We start from the raw sequence: 18,967 nt of genomic DNA on the forward strand, positions 1-18,967 counted from the left end.
CTGCAAGTGTACCACCGATGAGTCACTGCAGACCAGAATATGACACGTTAACCTGTTAAAGTCAAAAGAGTCGTCACAGAAGCATCACTCTTTATCTCAATTTTGGCGACCTGTCTGCTGCCGTTTTAACATGAAAGAAAGCGCTTTTGGATGAAGTTCAAGTTGGGTCTTTTTTCTCTCTGATCTTTTCCTGGCAGCGGGCAACATTCTGTGGCTGGAAGCTGAGTGTGGCTAGAGGACACCGAGTTAGAATTAATATTGCTATCTGTCAACAAGTAACAGCGTGGCACCGTTCCACGCGTTGAAGAAGACACTAGATCCTTTTGAATCCGCATTCACAATTTAATTAACACACACATTCCTGGCCGATGTTTTAAGAGCTGTGGCTATTTTTCAATCAGAAAATGTGTCTGTTTCAGACAGTAAATTACTCTCAGCCTGGCGCAGCCAGACTAATACTCAAATGTGTATTAGTCTGGGACCTCTCCGTTCATTTTTGATTTCCAAGAGGCGTTACCAATGGACGCAGACCAAAATGCCTCCGGACCCAATTGGATATAGACCTACAACCAGTGAGAGCAACGAATCATGTGACGTCTGTTGAGCGACACGGAAATGTCAACAGACAAGAGCAGAGAGGAGATGTCTATGATGATCCCCCAATGTCTGTAAACGAGTGTTGCCGTTTTTTGAGGAATTTGAAAATATCGGGTACTTCTAGTCAAATGCTCGTTCATCGGCGGCAGCCATCTTGGTTGTTTTCAAAAGTCGCTTCTCTTCGTGTCATGGCAATATTTTTCTGCCTGTGGGAAATCACTTTCCAATGGAGGGGATGCAGACATAGTCTGGCAGCGCAAATCAAATGAGCTCCCAGACTTCGTCTGGGTCCCAGGCTATAATACTCAAATACTTAACATTACATTTCTCACGAAAAACATTTTGCTAGAAAAGACATGGCACACATTAATATTTTTCTACCTCTGATTTTTATATTTGTGAACTTTTTTCTTTATTATATTGTGTACTCATGTAAATTCAGTGGCTAAAGTGTTCTTTTCTGTTACTTGACATTTACAAATATTCTTTCTCTTCACAGAATTTTGAACAACAATAAGATTCAAGAACTCAGAAATGGATCCTTCTTTGGATTGTCTACATTGGAGAAATTGTAAGTATTATTATTGTCCTTTATTTGTGTTTTTGATCTGCATGAGTGCGTATTAGCTGTTTTTGCAGCCGTGCCTTAACTTTCTCTTTGCTATTGTTTCCGTCACATTTTAAACCTTTGCAGTTGAAATCTACTTAAGAAGAAACAATCTCAGGTTTAAAAAGTCATTATTTCCATCTTGCAAATCCGATATATAGGCTGTGTGTATCCATGAAAGATTGCCTATGGGCTTTGTGTTACAGTCCAATACCTGCACCATATTTCACATTATGTCCACCAGTGAATTAGCAGGAGCCATCCATCACTCCACAAGTGAAGCTTTGCCTTCTGGAGCAGGGGGTTTGTAAAACACACATTGGCCTCATGCCAGTGGAACATCCAGGTCATAGAAAATGAGAAGGCATCCAAACAGCACTTACCCTCAGCCAAGTTTATCAGTCTATGGTTGAAGACTGGAGAGGGCACTAGAAAAGGCTAATTATAGGTATAGCCCCCAGGGTTGGTTGTTGTTTGCGTGGTGACATACGCTCAACGTACAGCCTGCTTGGGTATTCTGGGGATGGGGCCCACTTTCGTGACAAGGAGTAACACATAGACAACCTGACGTGCTTCTGTAAAGTCCTTCACAAAGGGGAAACTTTGGTGGAAGAATCTGTGGTAAAGAATTGAGGAAATGTGATTCTACACAGTGAATTAATTTATTGGTATATGTGCATATGTTCTATTGGGACCCTTAAACAATGGAGAGATGTTTTTCATACCGTGTGTGATTTTGCCTTAGGAGGTTTGATTGTCATCGCCCGTGTTTCCTTCCTGCAGAGAATTAAAAAAAGTGGCTCTGGGCCTGCACATATGGGCCATGGGGTGATTTATCACTCTGGAATGGCTTCATGCAGATAAAATAACCAGACCATTAATGGCCGCGCTTTTACCCAAGGCTACAATAACACATGACTACACCGACAAGGAATTCTAAGGGCATGTTTTCCCTGTCATTCTTCTCTCAGTCTGGTTAGTAAGACCTGAAATTTAGAACATATATGAGGCCGTATTGGCTACATTTAGCCTTGTGGCGTTAGTTCAGAAAGGAGATTTAGATTCAAATATTTATGTTATTGAATTTACTTTGCACACAGCAGAAGAATTGCCCCTGCAAAATTAGATTTTTCTACATGATATGCGTAAAATGCCTCAAGTATTTCCTCCTCCTTTTCATTTTGTGTCCATAAATTGTTGTGTAAAATTGTCATGCATTCTGGAGTCTACTCCCACATTCATAAGGCTAGATAAGCCTAGATTGTTTATAGATTTGCTGGCAAATCCCCTCAGATGTTAGTTTTTAGAGCTCAGGCCTACAGGATAAACAAGAGGCCATGTGCTATAGGAACTTTGAAAGAAAAAAAAGAAGCTTTGATCTCCTTCCACCTTGAAAGCCTTTCAGGCAATTATGTGCTTGTCTGCGAAGGGCCCGTCAATTTGGTTGTAAACTCTGCTCTGCCTGTCGTTGCCTCAATCCACAGGCAAGTTTACCTCCAAAAGCAGCCCCCATTGTGCCTCGCACGGACCCCACCCCACTCCCGTCCACCCTCGACCAGTGAAGCGAGGTTGCTAGATGGCTTGCTTGCTTTTGTCATTGTAATGAGGCCAAGCCAAGGCCAGAGGTGTCGACACTACGATTCCCACACACACACCAACTCTCTGCATGCTGAAGCCTCTCCCCCTCTGAAATGCTCCTATGGCATCCCTCCCTCCCACCTTCAATCACACTCTCCCTCTTTTCTCCTCAAACTCTGAAAGAGGGGAAAAAAAAAACATTCTATGTGAGTCTGGCTCAATGTGCTGAGGCTCTCCATCTTCAACCCCTCCTTCCTTCCGCCTTCACAGCTTTTCAGGTTGTTTTTTTTCTTAGTCCATAAAGAAAACTGTCCCTCATTTGGACAGAGACGGGGGCTGTGAGGGCCAGAATGGGGTGGGGGGGTAGAGAATCGATTACACCTATCTGGAACTCTGTGTGAAATTGCAAAGTAACTGTGGAGACCGCAGAGTTTTGTCAGGGGCCAGAGGTGTCCCTGCTTGGAAATAAGCCGCACAGAATCCCCATTATCACTCGCCCCATAGAAATGGGAGCCAAACTAGGCCACCATCACATGCTAATTCCCCGCTAAATCCGCTGCTGTGGAGGAATGCTTATTGTGGAAAACAGAGCAAGGATAACCGCTCCAGTGTGTAGGGTTTCCTGAAGAATTGATTCTTGTCCATTCATGAATGACACGATTCTCGTGGTAAGTTACTGTTTAAGCGAGTCACACATAAACGTAACGCGAGTTTGGAAATGAACATTGCAATAGTTGTTGGACAAAAGCATTTTTATAGTGTGTGTGTAGTATACTTGGTGCGTTAGTTTGACTCTGTTCCATATCTACAGTTTATTGGAAGTTTAAAAAGAAGTGGACTTTAACTTTTTGGATTCTGTTCATCGGCTTATGAGAATGACACATTTTAACCAGAAAAGTTCAGACACATGAGAAAAATCTTTTTTGATTAATGGCCTTTTTCACTGCTATTATCCCATCATTTTGTCCTGTAGCCCCTTAAAGTTGTGAAGTCTCACTTGGAGTAGGTTTTTGTAGTGCAGTTCACGCCTGCCGTCCAAACTACTCTGGAGTTTTTAAGTGTCTTAAACGGAAAAGTTTGGAAACGCTGCCTGCACCATTTTAGTTTGAAAACTACGGGGATGCGTTTTAATATGGACGGGCAGAAAGTTGAATATCTGGAAATGATGATTCATTCGCCTGCATTCGCTTCCCGATTGGGTCTTATCAGTCATGGCTCGACTACCAGCAGTGAAGGCAAAAATGTGGTAAACACCAACTGTCGGTTTCACTACATGAGTAACCAACTGCAGAGTAGACAATCTGCTTCCTGTTTACACTGGCACGCACATGATCAGTGTAGGACATGAATGGTCACCTGATATTCCTTTTCAGGTGTGTTTGTATGAACAGGGATTAAAAGCAATGCAGAGCCAAAACGCGGGGGACAGTTTCAGTTTTAAAAACAAAAAGTTAAACTTAGTAGTATAGATGTAGCCTGAAACGACGGACTCTTCTCCCCCTCAAAGGTGCACACACAAGAAAGTAAAACCCTAATTTATAAATCAAGTGAGCGAAGGAAACAGTAAATATTCTGGCGGGAGACATTGTGCACAAAGGCCGTGTTCCATGTACGACAACACTGCCCCATCGGATTTCATCCTCTACGCCAGTGAGTGTGATGTGTAAGTGTAACGACTTAAGTATCCGATTTGAGTCTCCTGCCAGGAACTCTTTTTCTACATATACACTACCCCCAAACCTGGAAGGAGTAGTTCAATTTAACATTATTCCATGCCACGTGTTTTAGTTTTAATATGAACAACACCTTTGGAAGAGACGGTACTGTACGTGTACCCTTAAATATGGCAGCAGCTGCAAAACCACCCTTCGTTTTGGTGCCAGTTCAAGGACAGCTCTGGAACGCACTCGGAAATATTCGGCCAGCTATTTCAATTTGAGCATGTTGGGGAAAACCTGCCATTTTTCACTCCACAAATAGATTTAAAAGGTGCCAGGTCATGTGTGGTCGGCGGTCTTTGGATTCAGTTGTGAATGGTTACGCCTGGACTGGCTCTCTCTGACTCCCCATATTTTATTCACAAGTATTCTTGTTGTTTGTAGTAGTAGTGGTTATGGCAGACGATATTTCACGTTTGCCAATGTGACAGACTTGTTGCAGATCACCTACATAAAATGTTTATTTCTTTTGAGTGCAATTCTCAGCTTGGTTAACAGAAAAGAGACTGATAATTTGCCAGAGTATTATCTGTACTAGTAGCAGCATTCTTCTCTGTTAGTTAAAGTTAGTATTGTGGCTTCTTGGCACATCTGACCAGTGAGTCTAAACAGTGATGGAGCAGAAGAGGATTTCTTTTGAATCATCGTTCAGGCACGCGTTCAACTTGGACACAGGGGAAAAAGGGGCAGCTCACTGTGTTCGTGTCCTGCTTTGCATCACCTGTAACATCTGCCTCTCCAAGTAAAGTTTACACTAAACTAAACCAGCTTCAGAAACAATCAAATTAATAGACAATAACGTGTTTTGCCCTCTAAAGAAGAAATCCTGCCTTCTCATTTTTCTCGCACCACTCGCTCGCTCACATCAAAAGCTTTAACAAGCGATAGATTTTTTTTCTTCCGTCTATGACTTATCTGTGGCCGCCTACCCACCTTCAGATGACAGCCTCTTGACATCAAAAGGTCCGAGCTACCCAGAGGCCCTTTGTGTGGGTTCAGGTGGCGACTGGAAAAGCCTCCGCTGTAATGAGTGACTAGGCAGTGCCAGCACAGGTGAGCGCTGCAGGAATTCTGTGACCGCAAGCCTTTGAAACTCAAGGTGTGTGTGCGCGTGTGTGCGCGTGTGTGTGTGTGTGCGTGCGTGCGTGCGTTAGATAGCTGTTTTTGGGGGTCAGGTTGTCAGCGACAGCAGCTATGCGGTAATGATGGGTCGATGGATGTCTGGATGTTTTCATGCCTCATGTGTAATACACACTTACATGTGTATTCACCATGTTTTTGTGCATTCGTATCATTATTCTGCACATGGTAATGGCAAGTCTCTCTTGGACACTTTCACTTGCTTGCCACAAGACATATTATTGTACATTGTTTGTACACGGAAATTTTCGAGGATTGGTTTGCACAACACTGAGCACCGTCGGTTCATTTCAATTCATTGGTGACCGCCGATAAGGTCAGCAAAGTGGTTGAGTTCATAGTCGGACAGAATTTATATGCAAGACGTAAAGAACCGGACTCGTATTCTGTTACTGCGGTTTTGTCAGAAAATAGTGAAAGAAAATGCAGATCATAAATTTCCCACAGTTGACCGTGATGTTTCACACAGATTGTTTTTTTTATCTGACCAGCAGCCCAACACTCAAAGATATTTTGTCTTTCAAAGAAGAGAAAGAAAAGCTTGTGTTGTTTTTAAAAAAAAAAAACAGAACATTTTTGGTTAATAATTATTTTTTTTACGATGAAGCAAATGTGTTGTAGTTTCACTATGTTGTTGCTGTTTGAACTGTTCATGACCTACAATTCTTGTTTTCTTCACAGAGATCTGCGGAGTAACATCATCAGTCGTGTCGAACCAGGCGCTTTTCTTGGATTGCCAGCACTAAAAAAACTGTGAGTAGTGTTTCTCTTTAATGTGGTTTCTGCAAGTGTCTGTGTGCATGTACTCTTCATTCACACATTAAGCTCCTCTTAGATTTCACTGAGTTGTTTGTTATAATTTAATAAACATATATATTAATACATTGTAAATAAGTTGTTTATAATATATTATTATTGCAACTAAAAGTTTTTTAGAGTGCTTGCTTTAATTATTTGCCATGAGAGAATTTTTGTTTATGAAAAACTGTGACTGAATAGGTGCTTTTTTTTTCATGCTTAATTTGTTTCTTATGTGTTTCTTGGTTACGGTCATTTCCTTTCAGTACTGTACATTGGTAGAATTGTTGTGTTAGCGAAACATGGCAATTTGATTTGCTTTTACAAATTCCTCAGTTCAACAGTCCAAAAAAGAATACGGCCTGTTTTTCATAGGATTTGGTCAAAGCCCAAGTCGCTGCCTTGAGCAAAGACTCTGATTGCAGATATTATGTTTGACTCAGGCGATGTGCTGTGCGTGATCGAGCCGGTCTTGTGTGTATCCAGTGTCCATAAGGGATCACGGTCAAGCAGCAGTCTATTTCTTCTGCCTTGTTTTGTCTGGCCCTCCGCCAGAGACCACGGCAGACACCAGGAGACCTTCTATACTTTCACACACTTGGAGAAACGGCATGAGGAGGGCGATATGTAAACGTGTGTGTGTGTGTGTGTGTGTGTGTGTGTGTGTGTGTGTGTGTGTGTGTGTGTGTGTGTGTGTGTGTGTGTGTGTGTGTGTGTGTGTGTGTGTGTGTGTGTGTGTGTGTGTGTGTGTGTGTGTGTGTGTGTGTGTGTGTGTGTGTGTGTGTGTGTGTGTGTGAATATCATGCGAGGATAATTTTTGATTTGCAGAGAATACATAAAGCTTGAGTCCATCTGAGATATGTGGTGCGTCAGTGTGGGAGGTCAGAGACTGTGTGTGTGTGTGCGCGCGCGCATGAGAGAGCAGGAACACAGCATGAATTGGAATCATCCGACAGCACCCAGTCGCTGCCAACACAAACTTGAGCTTGGCTGCTGCTGTGGAGCAGTGAGAGCGAGACAGGAACGCAGTCAGCTCCTTGGCTCAGACCCGGCCTCATTCACCCCCCCCCTCTCCTCCTCCTCGATGCATATTCATGCCACACTCAGATGGATCCATGCCTGCCTGTGTGCCGTCTGCATATTAACATCATTAGGAATAGCTTGTGTGTGGGGCAGAGACGTACTGTTTCACCGCACACTGATCTGTAACTTCTCGAGGTACTGCTTGGTCCAGAGCACAGTTTGGTTTTTGCCCGAGGGTAACCAGAGTTTAATTGGCCCCACCACCACCACCCAGTTCAGTTGATTTCAAAGGGTAGTCACTCACTCGACCGTGAAAGGGAGGGAACACAGACCGGAGAAGACAAGCAGAGGAGACTATGAGGTAGTGCTGGACCCTGGGAATGTAAACACAGAAGCCCTACATCAAGGGCTGGCATCTGCAGCAACACATCCACCCCATTTTTTTAAGGAAAATTTGATTGGAAAATATAAAAAGAGATTTTAACCAGTTTTTTTATTTCACATAAATCTGAGGCACATGTTTTTCTACCTTTCTTTTTGTCCTTATCTTGGACTATAGATCTGGCCAGGCTAATGTTCCTCCATCTGTGCGTCGGCCTCCCTCCTCAGTGTCGCCATTTGGAGGACCTATTTATCTTGTGTTTATCTTTGTGTTTTGTTAAAGAGCAGTGACAGGGGCATTATAACGAGAGCGCTGCAGAAGTTCGAATAATGTTGACAGATGTTACTCTCGTTGAATCAAACAACTTTTGCATCAAAACGTTCTTTGGGGGAAGTTGCAAGTTGAAGAAGTTAGAAGCAACTTTGTAATTCAGATTCTTCTCTCCTTGACTAGCTGTAAAGCAAGATACATGGACACACAGACGAAACAAAAATACTTATTTCTGAAGAAAGAAATTCAAAATACTGACACTTTTGTGAATCGCATATACTGTAGGTCGCATCTGGGCTCCCGAAAAGTTCTGTCTGCACTGGACAGCTAATGGTTGAATTGAGGCAGCAGAGGCCAAGATATCCTGACTTTTTTGTTCTGAAGTAATGGAAAAGCTCCGGAGACACTGGATCCTACATCTCCGATAATGCAACAGGATAGTGTCTTTCATTAGATCCCCCGTCCAAACCATGATTTGCGCAATGGTCTTTGGAATAATAAACCCCAAGCCCAAACTGCGATAACCCCAATGACATCACTATGACCTCACCACTTTGGAAATGCGCCCTACAGAGCCCGAGAAGACATCGTGCAACCATTTTCAAAGGCCGAGTTGTACTTGTAATAAGTCCCATGTAATGTTTTCAGATATTTAAATTTGAGATAAATGAAAAGATTTGTGTGCAGCCCTCATTGGATTAATATACAACAAATGTCATCAAGTTAAAATCTGGTCTACGGATGAAACGACTCTCAATTTGCACCGTTACAACAGCACCAATGTAGAGTGTTGGTTTGGTGTTTCCCTTACAGTCACCCGCCACACAGTTTTGGATATAAAACGCACTCTGCTGTCACACTGTGCGACACACTCGAACCCTAAGGGTCCCACAGGGCCCCGGCCCTCTTTTAGTCTGCGTTCCACCGACAGCTGAGCGGTTCGGGCTCCAGCCTAATCGCATCGGGCTATTTTTGCTTCTGCTCCTCGTATCCCTCACAACAACTGAAGTCGTCCTCTGCCCTGTTAATTTGCCACATGCCTGAGGATAAAAGACACTTGGTAGTGAATAATAGTCCACTTGGATAAGCAGATGGAAAGTGGATACTACAGTGCTTAATAGGGCCGTAGCCATACATGAAAATCATTGTAATGTGTATTTATTCATTTATGTTGTTTTGAAAGGTGGGTAAAACAGAAGTAAAAACAGTGAAAGTATTCACCATCTTGTCTTAAGTCCCTTGATGTAGCTGTAACTCTAGTATTTGAATCCTGGAGATAAAGTGAGATGAAAGTATGCCCCCCCACCCCCTCCCCCCACACCCCTTCACTTTCCTCTGTTATCCTTCCCCTGACACACAATGCTTGCACAAATTGGCAAGCCTGCAAAAGGCGGCGTTTTCTCCTCTTCCAAGTGGAACTAATAACCTCACACTGTAAATTCCCCAGCTGGTACCTCGAGGACCAACACCAATAATTACATAAATGCTTGGATGTTGGCGTATGCCAGACAGTGATTTTTCAGGTAACACTTTGTCAGTGTCGCGTTCCTCGAGTTCGGCGGGATACAGTGCGACTGGTGGTTTGAGGTAAAGCTCCGTCTTTTCTCACGGGCTCTTGGTTCTTGTCTTGACACTTTTCAATAATTGGATCTTTCACAGAGGGATACAGTGTTACAGCTACTGTCAAGGTGCTTTGACTTTGAAACCTCGGGAGTCACTACGACTGGTTGTTTTAAATGTTACCTGTCTGGGAGTTTAAATATATTCTGTCAGCATACTCAATTTAAAAGCTTAAAATACTTTCTTTGGATAAAAAATCTTGAGTTAAAACTTCTCAAAGCTAATAAGGTTTTAAGTTTGAAGCTGGACTAAGCAATTATTTCTTAAGATTATATGGAATGACTTCATAAAACATGACAGGATCGTTTTAGGGCCGTTCAGCTTTCAGTTTTGGTTTCTTGATCCACCTCTCTGCAGTTTTGGTTCAGTCTCACTGCTCTCGTGAACTTCTATCCAGCAGCTGTTTGCAGTGAAACCGATCTGATAAACCTGACCTGCCCTGTACAAAACAGCAGACAGATAAAGTCAGCGACTCTCCGGGAGAACATTTGGCAGCTATAGCGAGTCAGATATTTCTCTCAGGAGTTGGTGGAGACCAAAACAGAGATGAAAGGATAAAAGATATTTGACTTGTATATTCTCGGCGTGGTGTCAGACAGAGACACGCCTCCAGTCCAGTTCAGTGCTAATATTGCTCCATGCCTGCTGGATGTTCGCCAAAACATTTTAATAAGGTTAGAAGACTATGTCTGTGTTGCATTTCCAGCTTGATCCACAGCTCATATGTGTAGTAATGATAATGATAATCAATTAATTTGGCTTTTAATAAAAAACAGCAGGTTTTCTATCTGGAATCGATATTTAAATGATTATCTTAATGTGTTGTTCATGTCTCTGTTCATAAAGAAGGAAGATGGTAAAAAGAATGAAATCGATTTGACTGAAAAATATTGATTTGTCAAAAGAGGGACTACACAACATTTAACAATTTTTATTCTTTGTGTTTATCATTTGATCATTTTAACCGTAAGATTTCAAAATGGGGCCCACCACATTTCTGCTTGTGGGCTTTGTTCAGTCCTTGCTCCTTAAGTTGGGAACCACTGTATGTGAACTTCCAGTGAATATTCTGTGTGGCCTTTTCATGTCATGTTTGCTCACTGGGTGTAATTCACAGTGGAAAGATCAGTCTTTCCCATGTTCTTTCCTTTAGCAAGGTGTCGGTCGTCTCAGACACTTGTGTCTGATGTTTGCCAGAGACATCATGTCAGGTCACATCCAGAGGAGAAACACACAGTTTTTGACATGTTTGACATTAATAATAGGTGATTAATCATGTCCCAAAGTTTTACTGTGCCTTTGATGTGTAGGTACCCCCGGAGGCCCACACACACACACACACACACACACACACACACACACACACACACACACACACACACACACACACACACACACACACACACACACACACACACACACACACACACACACACACACACACACACACACACACACACACACACCATCTTACATCACCTTGAATGTTGTAAAGCTGTCATCCGAATATTTGGACTCTTTGCCTCAACCTGCTTCTGTTAAACTTGCCTTTTTTTCCTCCTTTAAAAAAAAAAATCCCTCAATTTGTTGTAAAACATTTACAGCCTTAAAGTGTCTTACTAATTTCTTGACATTTGAAATATTATAACTGTCTTGAGTTATTTCTGAAATGTGAAAGAAATAAACCAGAAACCTTTTTTCCCCCCTGTGTGTTTCAGAGACTTGTCCAACAACAGCATCGGCTGCTTGAACGTAGATATCTTCAAGGGCCTCACCAGTCTGATCAGACTGTAAGTCCTCAGCATTTTTAAAATAAATGAAATATCATTTCTTTGTAATATGCATGCCTTAAAGATCATTGCTTTCTTTTTTATTTTCCCAGAAATCTTTCTGGGAACATGTTCTCTTCTCTGGCTCAGGGGACCTTTGACAGCTTGGCGTCTCTGAAGTCACTGTAAGTCTGATGAGGAAGCCAGTGTTTTGCTGTGAGCTAAAATCACATGCAGGCGCCAATGTGTGTGACATCTGTAGATTTAACAATCTGTCAGTAATGCAAATGAAACTGTGTTTAAGTCATTAAATTTGACAGCAAAATTAGGGTTATCCATCAGTGGATAACTTTAATAGATATGTATATGTACCCTAACACTAATTGTTGCTTCTCCCGTGCATGTGTGTCTGTGCGTGCGTGTGTGTGCGTGTACATCTGTCCGCAGGGAGTTTCAGACACCTTACCTGCTGTGTGACTGCAACCTTCTGTGGCTGCTGCGTTGGATCAAAGACAGGAGCATTGTCGTCAAGAACACCAAGTGCTCGTACCCCCAGTCTCTTCAGGGACAGCTGATTACCTCCATCAGGCCGGAGCTCCTTACCTGCGGTATAAGGACACACACACATTCCTGATCTAAACATACATCTGCATACATACACACACACATCGAGACTCTACACAGCACAAAGATCTCACCTCGAATCTTAACCCGCGACTTTATCTGATGTGATCCGTTGTCCAATCCCATACATTTTGAAGGGATGAAATAAGTCACGTTGAGTAGTTGCACACATTGTCGTGTCAGAATGCTGCGCTGTCTCTTTAATTTCTCTGTTGTAGTATCAGTGAGGCTGGTGTCTGGGGAACAGGGGCTTGTGCAATGACACGGGTGATAAGAGAAGGGCTGCCCAGGCCACTGCTGCCTTTGTTTGTACTTGCTCATGTCTTATCGGTTTGGCACTCGCAAGCAGTGAGGAATTATGAAATACATTGCACAGATCTGGCAGGATCCAGTGGCCTGACATGAATGACAAATAGTGCTTAAGCATTCAAGACACATGCACCCCCCCCCCCCCAAATACGAGCAAAATCTGACTCTCTTCCCTCAATTACGGTCGGTTTCCTCAGATGCTCCGCTGGAGCTGCCCTCCTTCCAGCTGACACCGTCCCAGCGCCAGGTGGTTTTCCAGGGCGACAGCCTGCCATTCCAGTGTCAGGCCTCCTTCGTGGCCGAGGACATGCAGGTGCTGTGGTACCAGAACGGCCGCATGGTCAAGCCCGACGCTGCCCAGGGCATCTTCATCGAAAAGCGCATGGTGCAGAACTGCTCCTTGATTGCGAGGTATACTTCAAGGTTTATGTTGATCTTGTGTTGGGAGTTGCTGTGCTATTCATTTTCAGGAGGCAATCTCTGTTTGCTGTGTAAATGACAATACATCATATATCACTTTTTGCATTTTCTAAACAACGGCTGGGCGAACATTTTCGAAGTTTCTTTAATTCCTTTAATTTCCTCATGTTTCCCATCAGCGCATTGACCATCTCAAACATCCACCCTGGCTTTACTGGGAACTGGGAGTGCCGGATCCGGACAAGCAGGGGCAACACAACCAGGACGGTCCATATTGTGGTGCTGGAGAGTTCTGCCAAGTACTGCGCTCCTGAACGTGTCTCCAATAACAAGGGAGAGTTCAGGTTTGTGGAGGACCATAACCAGAAATGGAGATTCTCCTTTGTGAAAGCCTGTTTTTTATATAAAAATGTATATTTACATCTCACCCATAGCTCTTTGTATAATTCAAGAGCTCTACCCACAGAAATTTTACAAATAGTTGTCTGTTTTGTTTTGTAATTGCTTAATGAACATAGGCTTATTCATAAAGTTTACAGGTTTTTAATTTGTTAATTTGATCATGAATATTAAGTATATAAAGGTGCATTCTTATTAAAGTGACTATATAAGTGTGAAGCAGTATGTTTTAAGCATTACATGTACAGCAAAATGTTTCCTTGATGTCATGTCAAACACTGTGGCCCCACCTTGTGGTTAAACATATGAACTACCTCATGGCTCCAGCCATAAGCAATCATTTTAACTGTTTGTTTCTAGTGATGATACACACATTATGGCTCAAATGACATGAAGTAAATAGAAAACAAGCACACTGTATGACCCAGTTGATCAGTTTGTATTCTGATGGTATTTGGCTCCCTCCAGGTGGCCGCGCACACTGGCGGGGATCAGAGCCTACCTTCCCTGCAACCGACTGCCATCAAGCGCAGGCACCTACTCGGGCAGCCCAGGTGAAGAACAGCGGGCATGGCGCTACTGTGATCGAGAGGGGCTGTGGGCGGAGGAGGACTACTCCCGCTGCCAGTTCCAGAAAGATGTCACTAGATTTCTCTATGTCATCAACCAGGTCTGTAACCAATGATCTGCTTGTAATTATTTGATCTGGAACTTTTAAGTATTGTCTCCTCCACTCCAGCGTACTCTCTTATCTTTTGCCCCGTCTCTGAACAGAGAAGCTGACCTTAACTACAAAGCTTGAAATTCAAGCCTGATTTATTTCTTTCTTTCTTTCTTTCTCCAACCTGTTAGATGCCTCTGAACGAGAGCAATGTGGTTCCCAGGGCGCGGCGTCTGTTGGTCTACACAATCGATGCCGCCAACTTCTCCGACAAGATGGACATTATTTTTGTGGCTGAGATGATTGAGAAGTTTGGCAAGTTTGTTGAGAAGCTTAAAGATGTAAGTACTGCAGTTGCCTTGCCAATCCTAAAACATCACTCTGAATCAAGTTACAAAAATTTGTCTTTTTACATGCCCTCATTTCCTGTTTGTCCAAGGACAAAACGGATTAATCCTCAACAGCTGTTTGTTGCCATGTTATTAAATGTCGACAAGTTCAAACAAAGAGTAGCTGGCATGTTGTAAGTGCTTTGAGGAAATCTCACTAAGATTTTTTAATGGTTAGTCGGGTGGCACCATGCTTGAAGTGTGTCTCCAATAGTCACAACAAACAGCGACGTCGAGCATCTCGCTCAAGCGCGTGTTTAGTGGGGTTTGATACAAACAAGATGCCGGCTGAGCACATTCAGATTTCTTGTTTTTCCACTCAAGTAATTTAGCCTATGTCATGTTGAGGGGCTGCTCAAGTTAATGTTTGTGTAATCACTCGTGTAACCCTGTTGTATCCCAGCTAGGTGAGGTGATGGTGAGCATGGCCAGTAACTTGATGCTGGCCGATGAGAGGGTGCTGTGGACGGCTCAGCGCGAGGCCATGGCCTGCACCCGCATCACCGCCTGCCTGCAGAAGATTGCCACCCACCGTCTGGCTACAGCACAGGCCTTCTCCCTGGTTCGTCACCGCAACAGTATCTTCATGTTGTGCTTCAAAATTGTGTTTTGCGATTTTTTTGTCCTAATTCACTGCTGTTGTCCTTCCAGACATCCCCCAACATAGCACTGGAGGCCCACACCGTCAGGGCCAACGACTGGAACGGCATGACCTGCATGTTGTTCCAGAGGCCTGGCTCCGAGCGGACACCCAACCAGGACCGCCAGCTCTCCTTCAAATGTAACACCACCAGCTCCTTCTCCAGCATCCTTCACAAGGTCAGCTCCTTACCTGAGATAATAACACTTTGGTTTGTTTGACAGCCTCACGTAAGCATGTTAAACAAAATCCAACAAAAACACAATATGTATAGAATTAAGAATAATAACATGGTTGGTTTTTCCACTTTATCTATAGAGCACGATTGTGGAGGCGTCCGTGCAGCTTCCGCAGTCTCTCTTTACCCTGGCTGCTCCCCCTGGGCAGGCAGAGGACACCGTCTACAAGCTCCAACTGCTGGCTTTCCGCAATGGCAAGTTCTTTCCCTCCACTGGCAACTCCTCCCAATTGGATTATGGAGGGAAGAGGAGGAGTGTGGCTACTCCTGTCATCATGGCCAAAATAGGTGAGTCATAATGTTTTGGGGGGTTTTTTGGGAGAGAGAAAGCGAAAAGAAAATTCTGATACATAAAGCCACAGAAACTTGACAGCACGACAAGAGCGAAGTAGCTATTCAGCTCAATTACATACATGACTGCGTTATATATTACATGGCCCCATGAAATAAAAACCTCTTCTATTCTGATACCCCCGTTTATGTCCTAATCTAGACGGCATGTCCCTACATGTCCTTCGGACCCCCGTGAACATCACCCTGCGGCGGTTTGCCCGCGGCTCAGATCCCGTGTCCGCCTGTTGGAACCGCAGCATGGTGGGAGGACAGGGAGGATGGCAGAGCGACGGCTGCCGCATCCTGGGCCATCACGACAACTTCACCACCATATCCTGCAACTCCCTCGGCAACTATGGCCTGCTCATGGTGGGATTTATGATTGTGGCCCCCTTCCTCTTTGGGATCATGTGTTCATTGGGGGCATTTTTTGGGAGTGGGAGAGCAAGTTGAGCATAGTCTATTCTGTGATTTTAAATAATAATAACTAATAATTGGTGTATTTTGGATAATTGGCTTTTTTCAATGATTCACTCTTAAAGAATTCAGTATTAATATATTATTGGTATATTATATTATTATTATTTAAAAGTAATCCACTACCATCTTTCATTCATTCAGTTACTCCAGATGAGCCTGTGCGCCCCCTAGTAGACATTAAACTGTCTACAAATGTGCTAGATACCTTGCAGTTTGTAGTTGTTTTATATGCATTATATATAATGGATTATACGGTTTTAACGTATTTGTAAAATTACATAAAATGTGAACCTCACTTCATCTGTGTTGCAGGACCTTAGCAGTGTGGAGTATTTCACTCCAGGTATCCAGCCCCTGCACCCGGTCATCTACGCCACTACTATCATACTCCTCGTCTGTCTGCTCACCATTATTGTTAGTTACATCTATCATCACAGGTAAGAGTTTTTAGCTACTGTTTTATTTTTATCATGTGTTTGGCTAGTTACTCAAATGCACCACCACAGCAGAATTTACTGCTTTTATCCCCATTTCAGATCAACTTTTTGCACGATTCCAATGATTAATGTGAATAGCATTATGTCATTAACCTTTTTACACTGGAAAGCAAAACTTGGTGTATAGGTTGGAAACGATCATAATTTAAGACCGCTTGAGAATATTTGAAACTTATGAGGCTCATAGTTATAAAATGATTTCAAATATTATACAAATTTGAACAGAGAGCTTTCCGTAGTAATTCTATGATTTATTATATGCCCATTTCTCTCCAGGTCTGTCCGTGTGAGCCGCAAGTTTTGGCACATGTTGGTCAACCTCTGCTTCCACATCTCCCTCACCTGCGGGGTCTTTGTGGGCGGCGTCAATCAGACGCGCTACGCCAGCGTCTGCCAAGCCGTGAGTATGCACCACCTGTGCACCTTCAACACTCCTGTTAGGTCTGCTCTTACCCACCAAAATTTCACAGTCAAAAGTGAGCAAGTGCTTAGGAGGTTTTTAAGGGGGGGGGGGGCGGGGGGGTTGGGACGGCGAAGTTGCCCTTGGCTAAGTTTGTTCCTCTCATAAAAGTGGTGGAAGCACAGTAAAAGATACACAGAACGATAGAGTGGATTGTTTCCATAGCTGGAGGGAATCGTACACCTCCACTGAGACACATTCTTCAAGTACCTGGATGGAATAAAAAAAAAAGGCAGACAAGTTTTTGTTTATTTATTTAATTGGCAAAAAGTAATTTCTCCGAAAGAGATTTTTCAACTCCGGTTTATGATACGTACTCAATGGCCCTGTTCAAACCTGGCATTAACAAGTGTGTTGGGTGATCTAAGCACTGGGAGAACAGCCCCAAGTATGGCTGTTCACACTTGGCATTTGAACGCATCAACACATCTGTCTACTGTGATTGGATCTCACTTCCGCTCTCTGTATGCAAATAAACACATACATCATTATTGTTTGCAAAGAACAAATGTTGTTTTTAGCCTGCGTGCGCGCGTACGTGCGTGTGTGTGAGAGAGAGAGACAGCGGGTGGGGATGGGGCAAGGAGGGGCTCAGCAAATCAATGCACTGTGCGCAGCTCCTCAAGGAAATATGGTTTTAAAAATTAGAGAATCAATCCAATGTTAACATTGTGGCGAGCGGCCACAAATAAATCAATGCGTGGGAAACACTGAGAAATATAAAATTATTTTTGGTTCATTATAAAACTGTACTGGGACAGAAGATGTCAGTTGAGTAGGTGGTCTTTTGATGTGACCCAGGACAGACTGTACTTTGAGCCGTCCACTTGTGATCTGAACACCTGAGACTCATAATCTGGAACACAGCAGGAGCATAATCATTCTAACTTAGGAGATTGAGAACATTTCATTAGTAAATGTCACTCCGGTAACGGTGATCTCTTGTAGGTGGGCATCTTGCTGCACTATTCCACTCTGGCCACAGCCCTGTGGGTCGGCGTGACCGCACGCAACATCTACAAGCAGGTGACACGCAAGGCCAAGCGCTACGAGGAGCTGGATGAGCCTCCGCCACCGCCGCGGCCAATGCTGAGGTATGACACCACCACTCTTAGAACACAACAAAGAGGTCGATCCTTAATAAATGAAGGTAGTGGTTTTGGTGCACTGGTCAGTTCTGCACTCTGGCACATCCAGCTGGCAGGTTGAGGTAAAAATTCTAAAACCTCAAGCAACCCCATACCAGAATTTTCCCAGAATCTCTATTGTGAAGGTATGCAAAAGTTTAAAAACATGAAAGACCAAGTCAAATCATACCTGTCTGAATGGTCCATCTAAGCATGTCGCACCATTTTTGATGCCAACATACTTCAGATTACACTGTCAATTCAATTCAATTTTTAGTTTTAGTTTTTTGGTGATGTTTTGACATAAGGTAGTTTGTGTTCCGTTTTTTTTCTATATATTTTGGCACCCAGCCATATCTTCATTAGCAAGTAGGACACAGCAGGCAACATTTGTGACGTTGTGAGTGGCCCTGTTTGTTGGTGACATGTCCATATGGTGTCAGCGTAGAGGCCTGGAATTCCACTGGACCTCTGTGTCCGTTTCACGCCCACTTGTTGTCCTGCAAAATGAACGACTAAAGCGGAAATACCTTTCCTTGTGCTTTCTCCAAAAGGTTCTACTTAATCGGTGGAGGGATACCCATCATTGTCTGTGGGATCACCGCAGCAGCCAACATCAAAAACTACGGAAGCCGGACCAACGCACCATAGTAAGTCATCCCTATATAGAAAACCATTTAAGTTCCTGTCTCTTTCATGGAAATGCTGTGTCATTATATCAAGACGCTGGTGTTTAATAAGGCAGAATCCGAGCCTATTATATCTTTTACGTTCTGTCCTCGGGAGGCTCACTTATCGACTGGCCAGACTGTTGCTTTAGTAAATAATGGATATTTTTATGAGGGGAGGAAAAATGTATTCCCTGAAGTTCTGATTATGGAGGCCTAT

The 18,967-nt window shown here is 43.3% G+C and overlaps 1 protein-coding gene across 1 annotated transcript in view; it reads left to right on the plus strand.

The window, feature by feature from the left end:
* The window catches only part of adgra3 (adhesion G protein-coupled receptor A3), a 29,712-nt gene that overhangs the window by 8,448 nt on the left and 2,297 nt on the right, over positions 1–18,967 (plus strand). Inside the window, exons 2-18 of the mRNA XM_047336403.1 lie at positions 1,097–1,168; positions 6,322–6,393; positions 11,452–11,523; positions 11,616–11,687; positions 11,950–12,110; positions 12,633–12,846; positions 13,035–13,199; positions 13,723–13,924; positions 14,107–14,256; positions 14,708–14,866; positions 14,956–15,123; positions 15,263–15,470; positions 15,676–15,884; positions 16,308–16,432; positions 16,769–16,892; positions 17,901–18,046; positions 18,634–18,729. Coding sequence (XP_047192359.1) covers positions 1,097–1,168; positions 6,322–6,393; positions 11,452–11,523; positions 11,616–11,687; positions 11,950–12,110; positions 12,633–12,846; positions 13,035–13,199; positions 13,723–13,924; positions 14,107–14,256; positions 14,708–14,866; positions 14,956–15,123; positions 15,263–15,470; positions 15,676–15,884; positions 16,308–16,432; positions 16,769–16,892; positions 17,901–18,046; positions 18,634–18,729 — 2,415 coding nt within the window. The remainder of the gene's footprint in view (positions 1–1,096; positions 1,169–6,321; positions 6,394–11,451; positions 11,524–11,615; positions 11,688–11,949; positions 12,111–12,632; positions 12,847–13,034; positions 13,200–13,722; positions 13,925–14,106; positions 14,257–14,707; positions 14,867–14,955; positions 15,124–15,262; positions 15,471–15,675; positions 15,885–16,307; positions 16,433–16,768; positions 16,893–17,900; positions 18,047–18,633; positions 18,730–18,967) is intronic.

This window comes from Scophthalmus maximus, chromosome 12, assembly GCF_022379125.1.
Source record: "Scophthalmus maximus strain ysfricsl-2021 chromosome 12, ASM2237912v1, whole genome shotgun sequence".
NCBI classification, from domain to species: Eukaryota; Metazoa; Chordata; class Actinopteri; order Pleuronectiformes; family Scophthalmidae; genus Scophthalmus; species Scophthalmus maximus.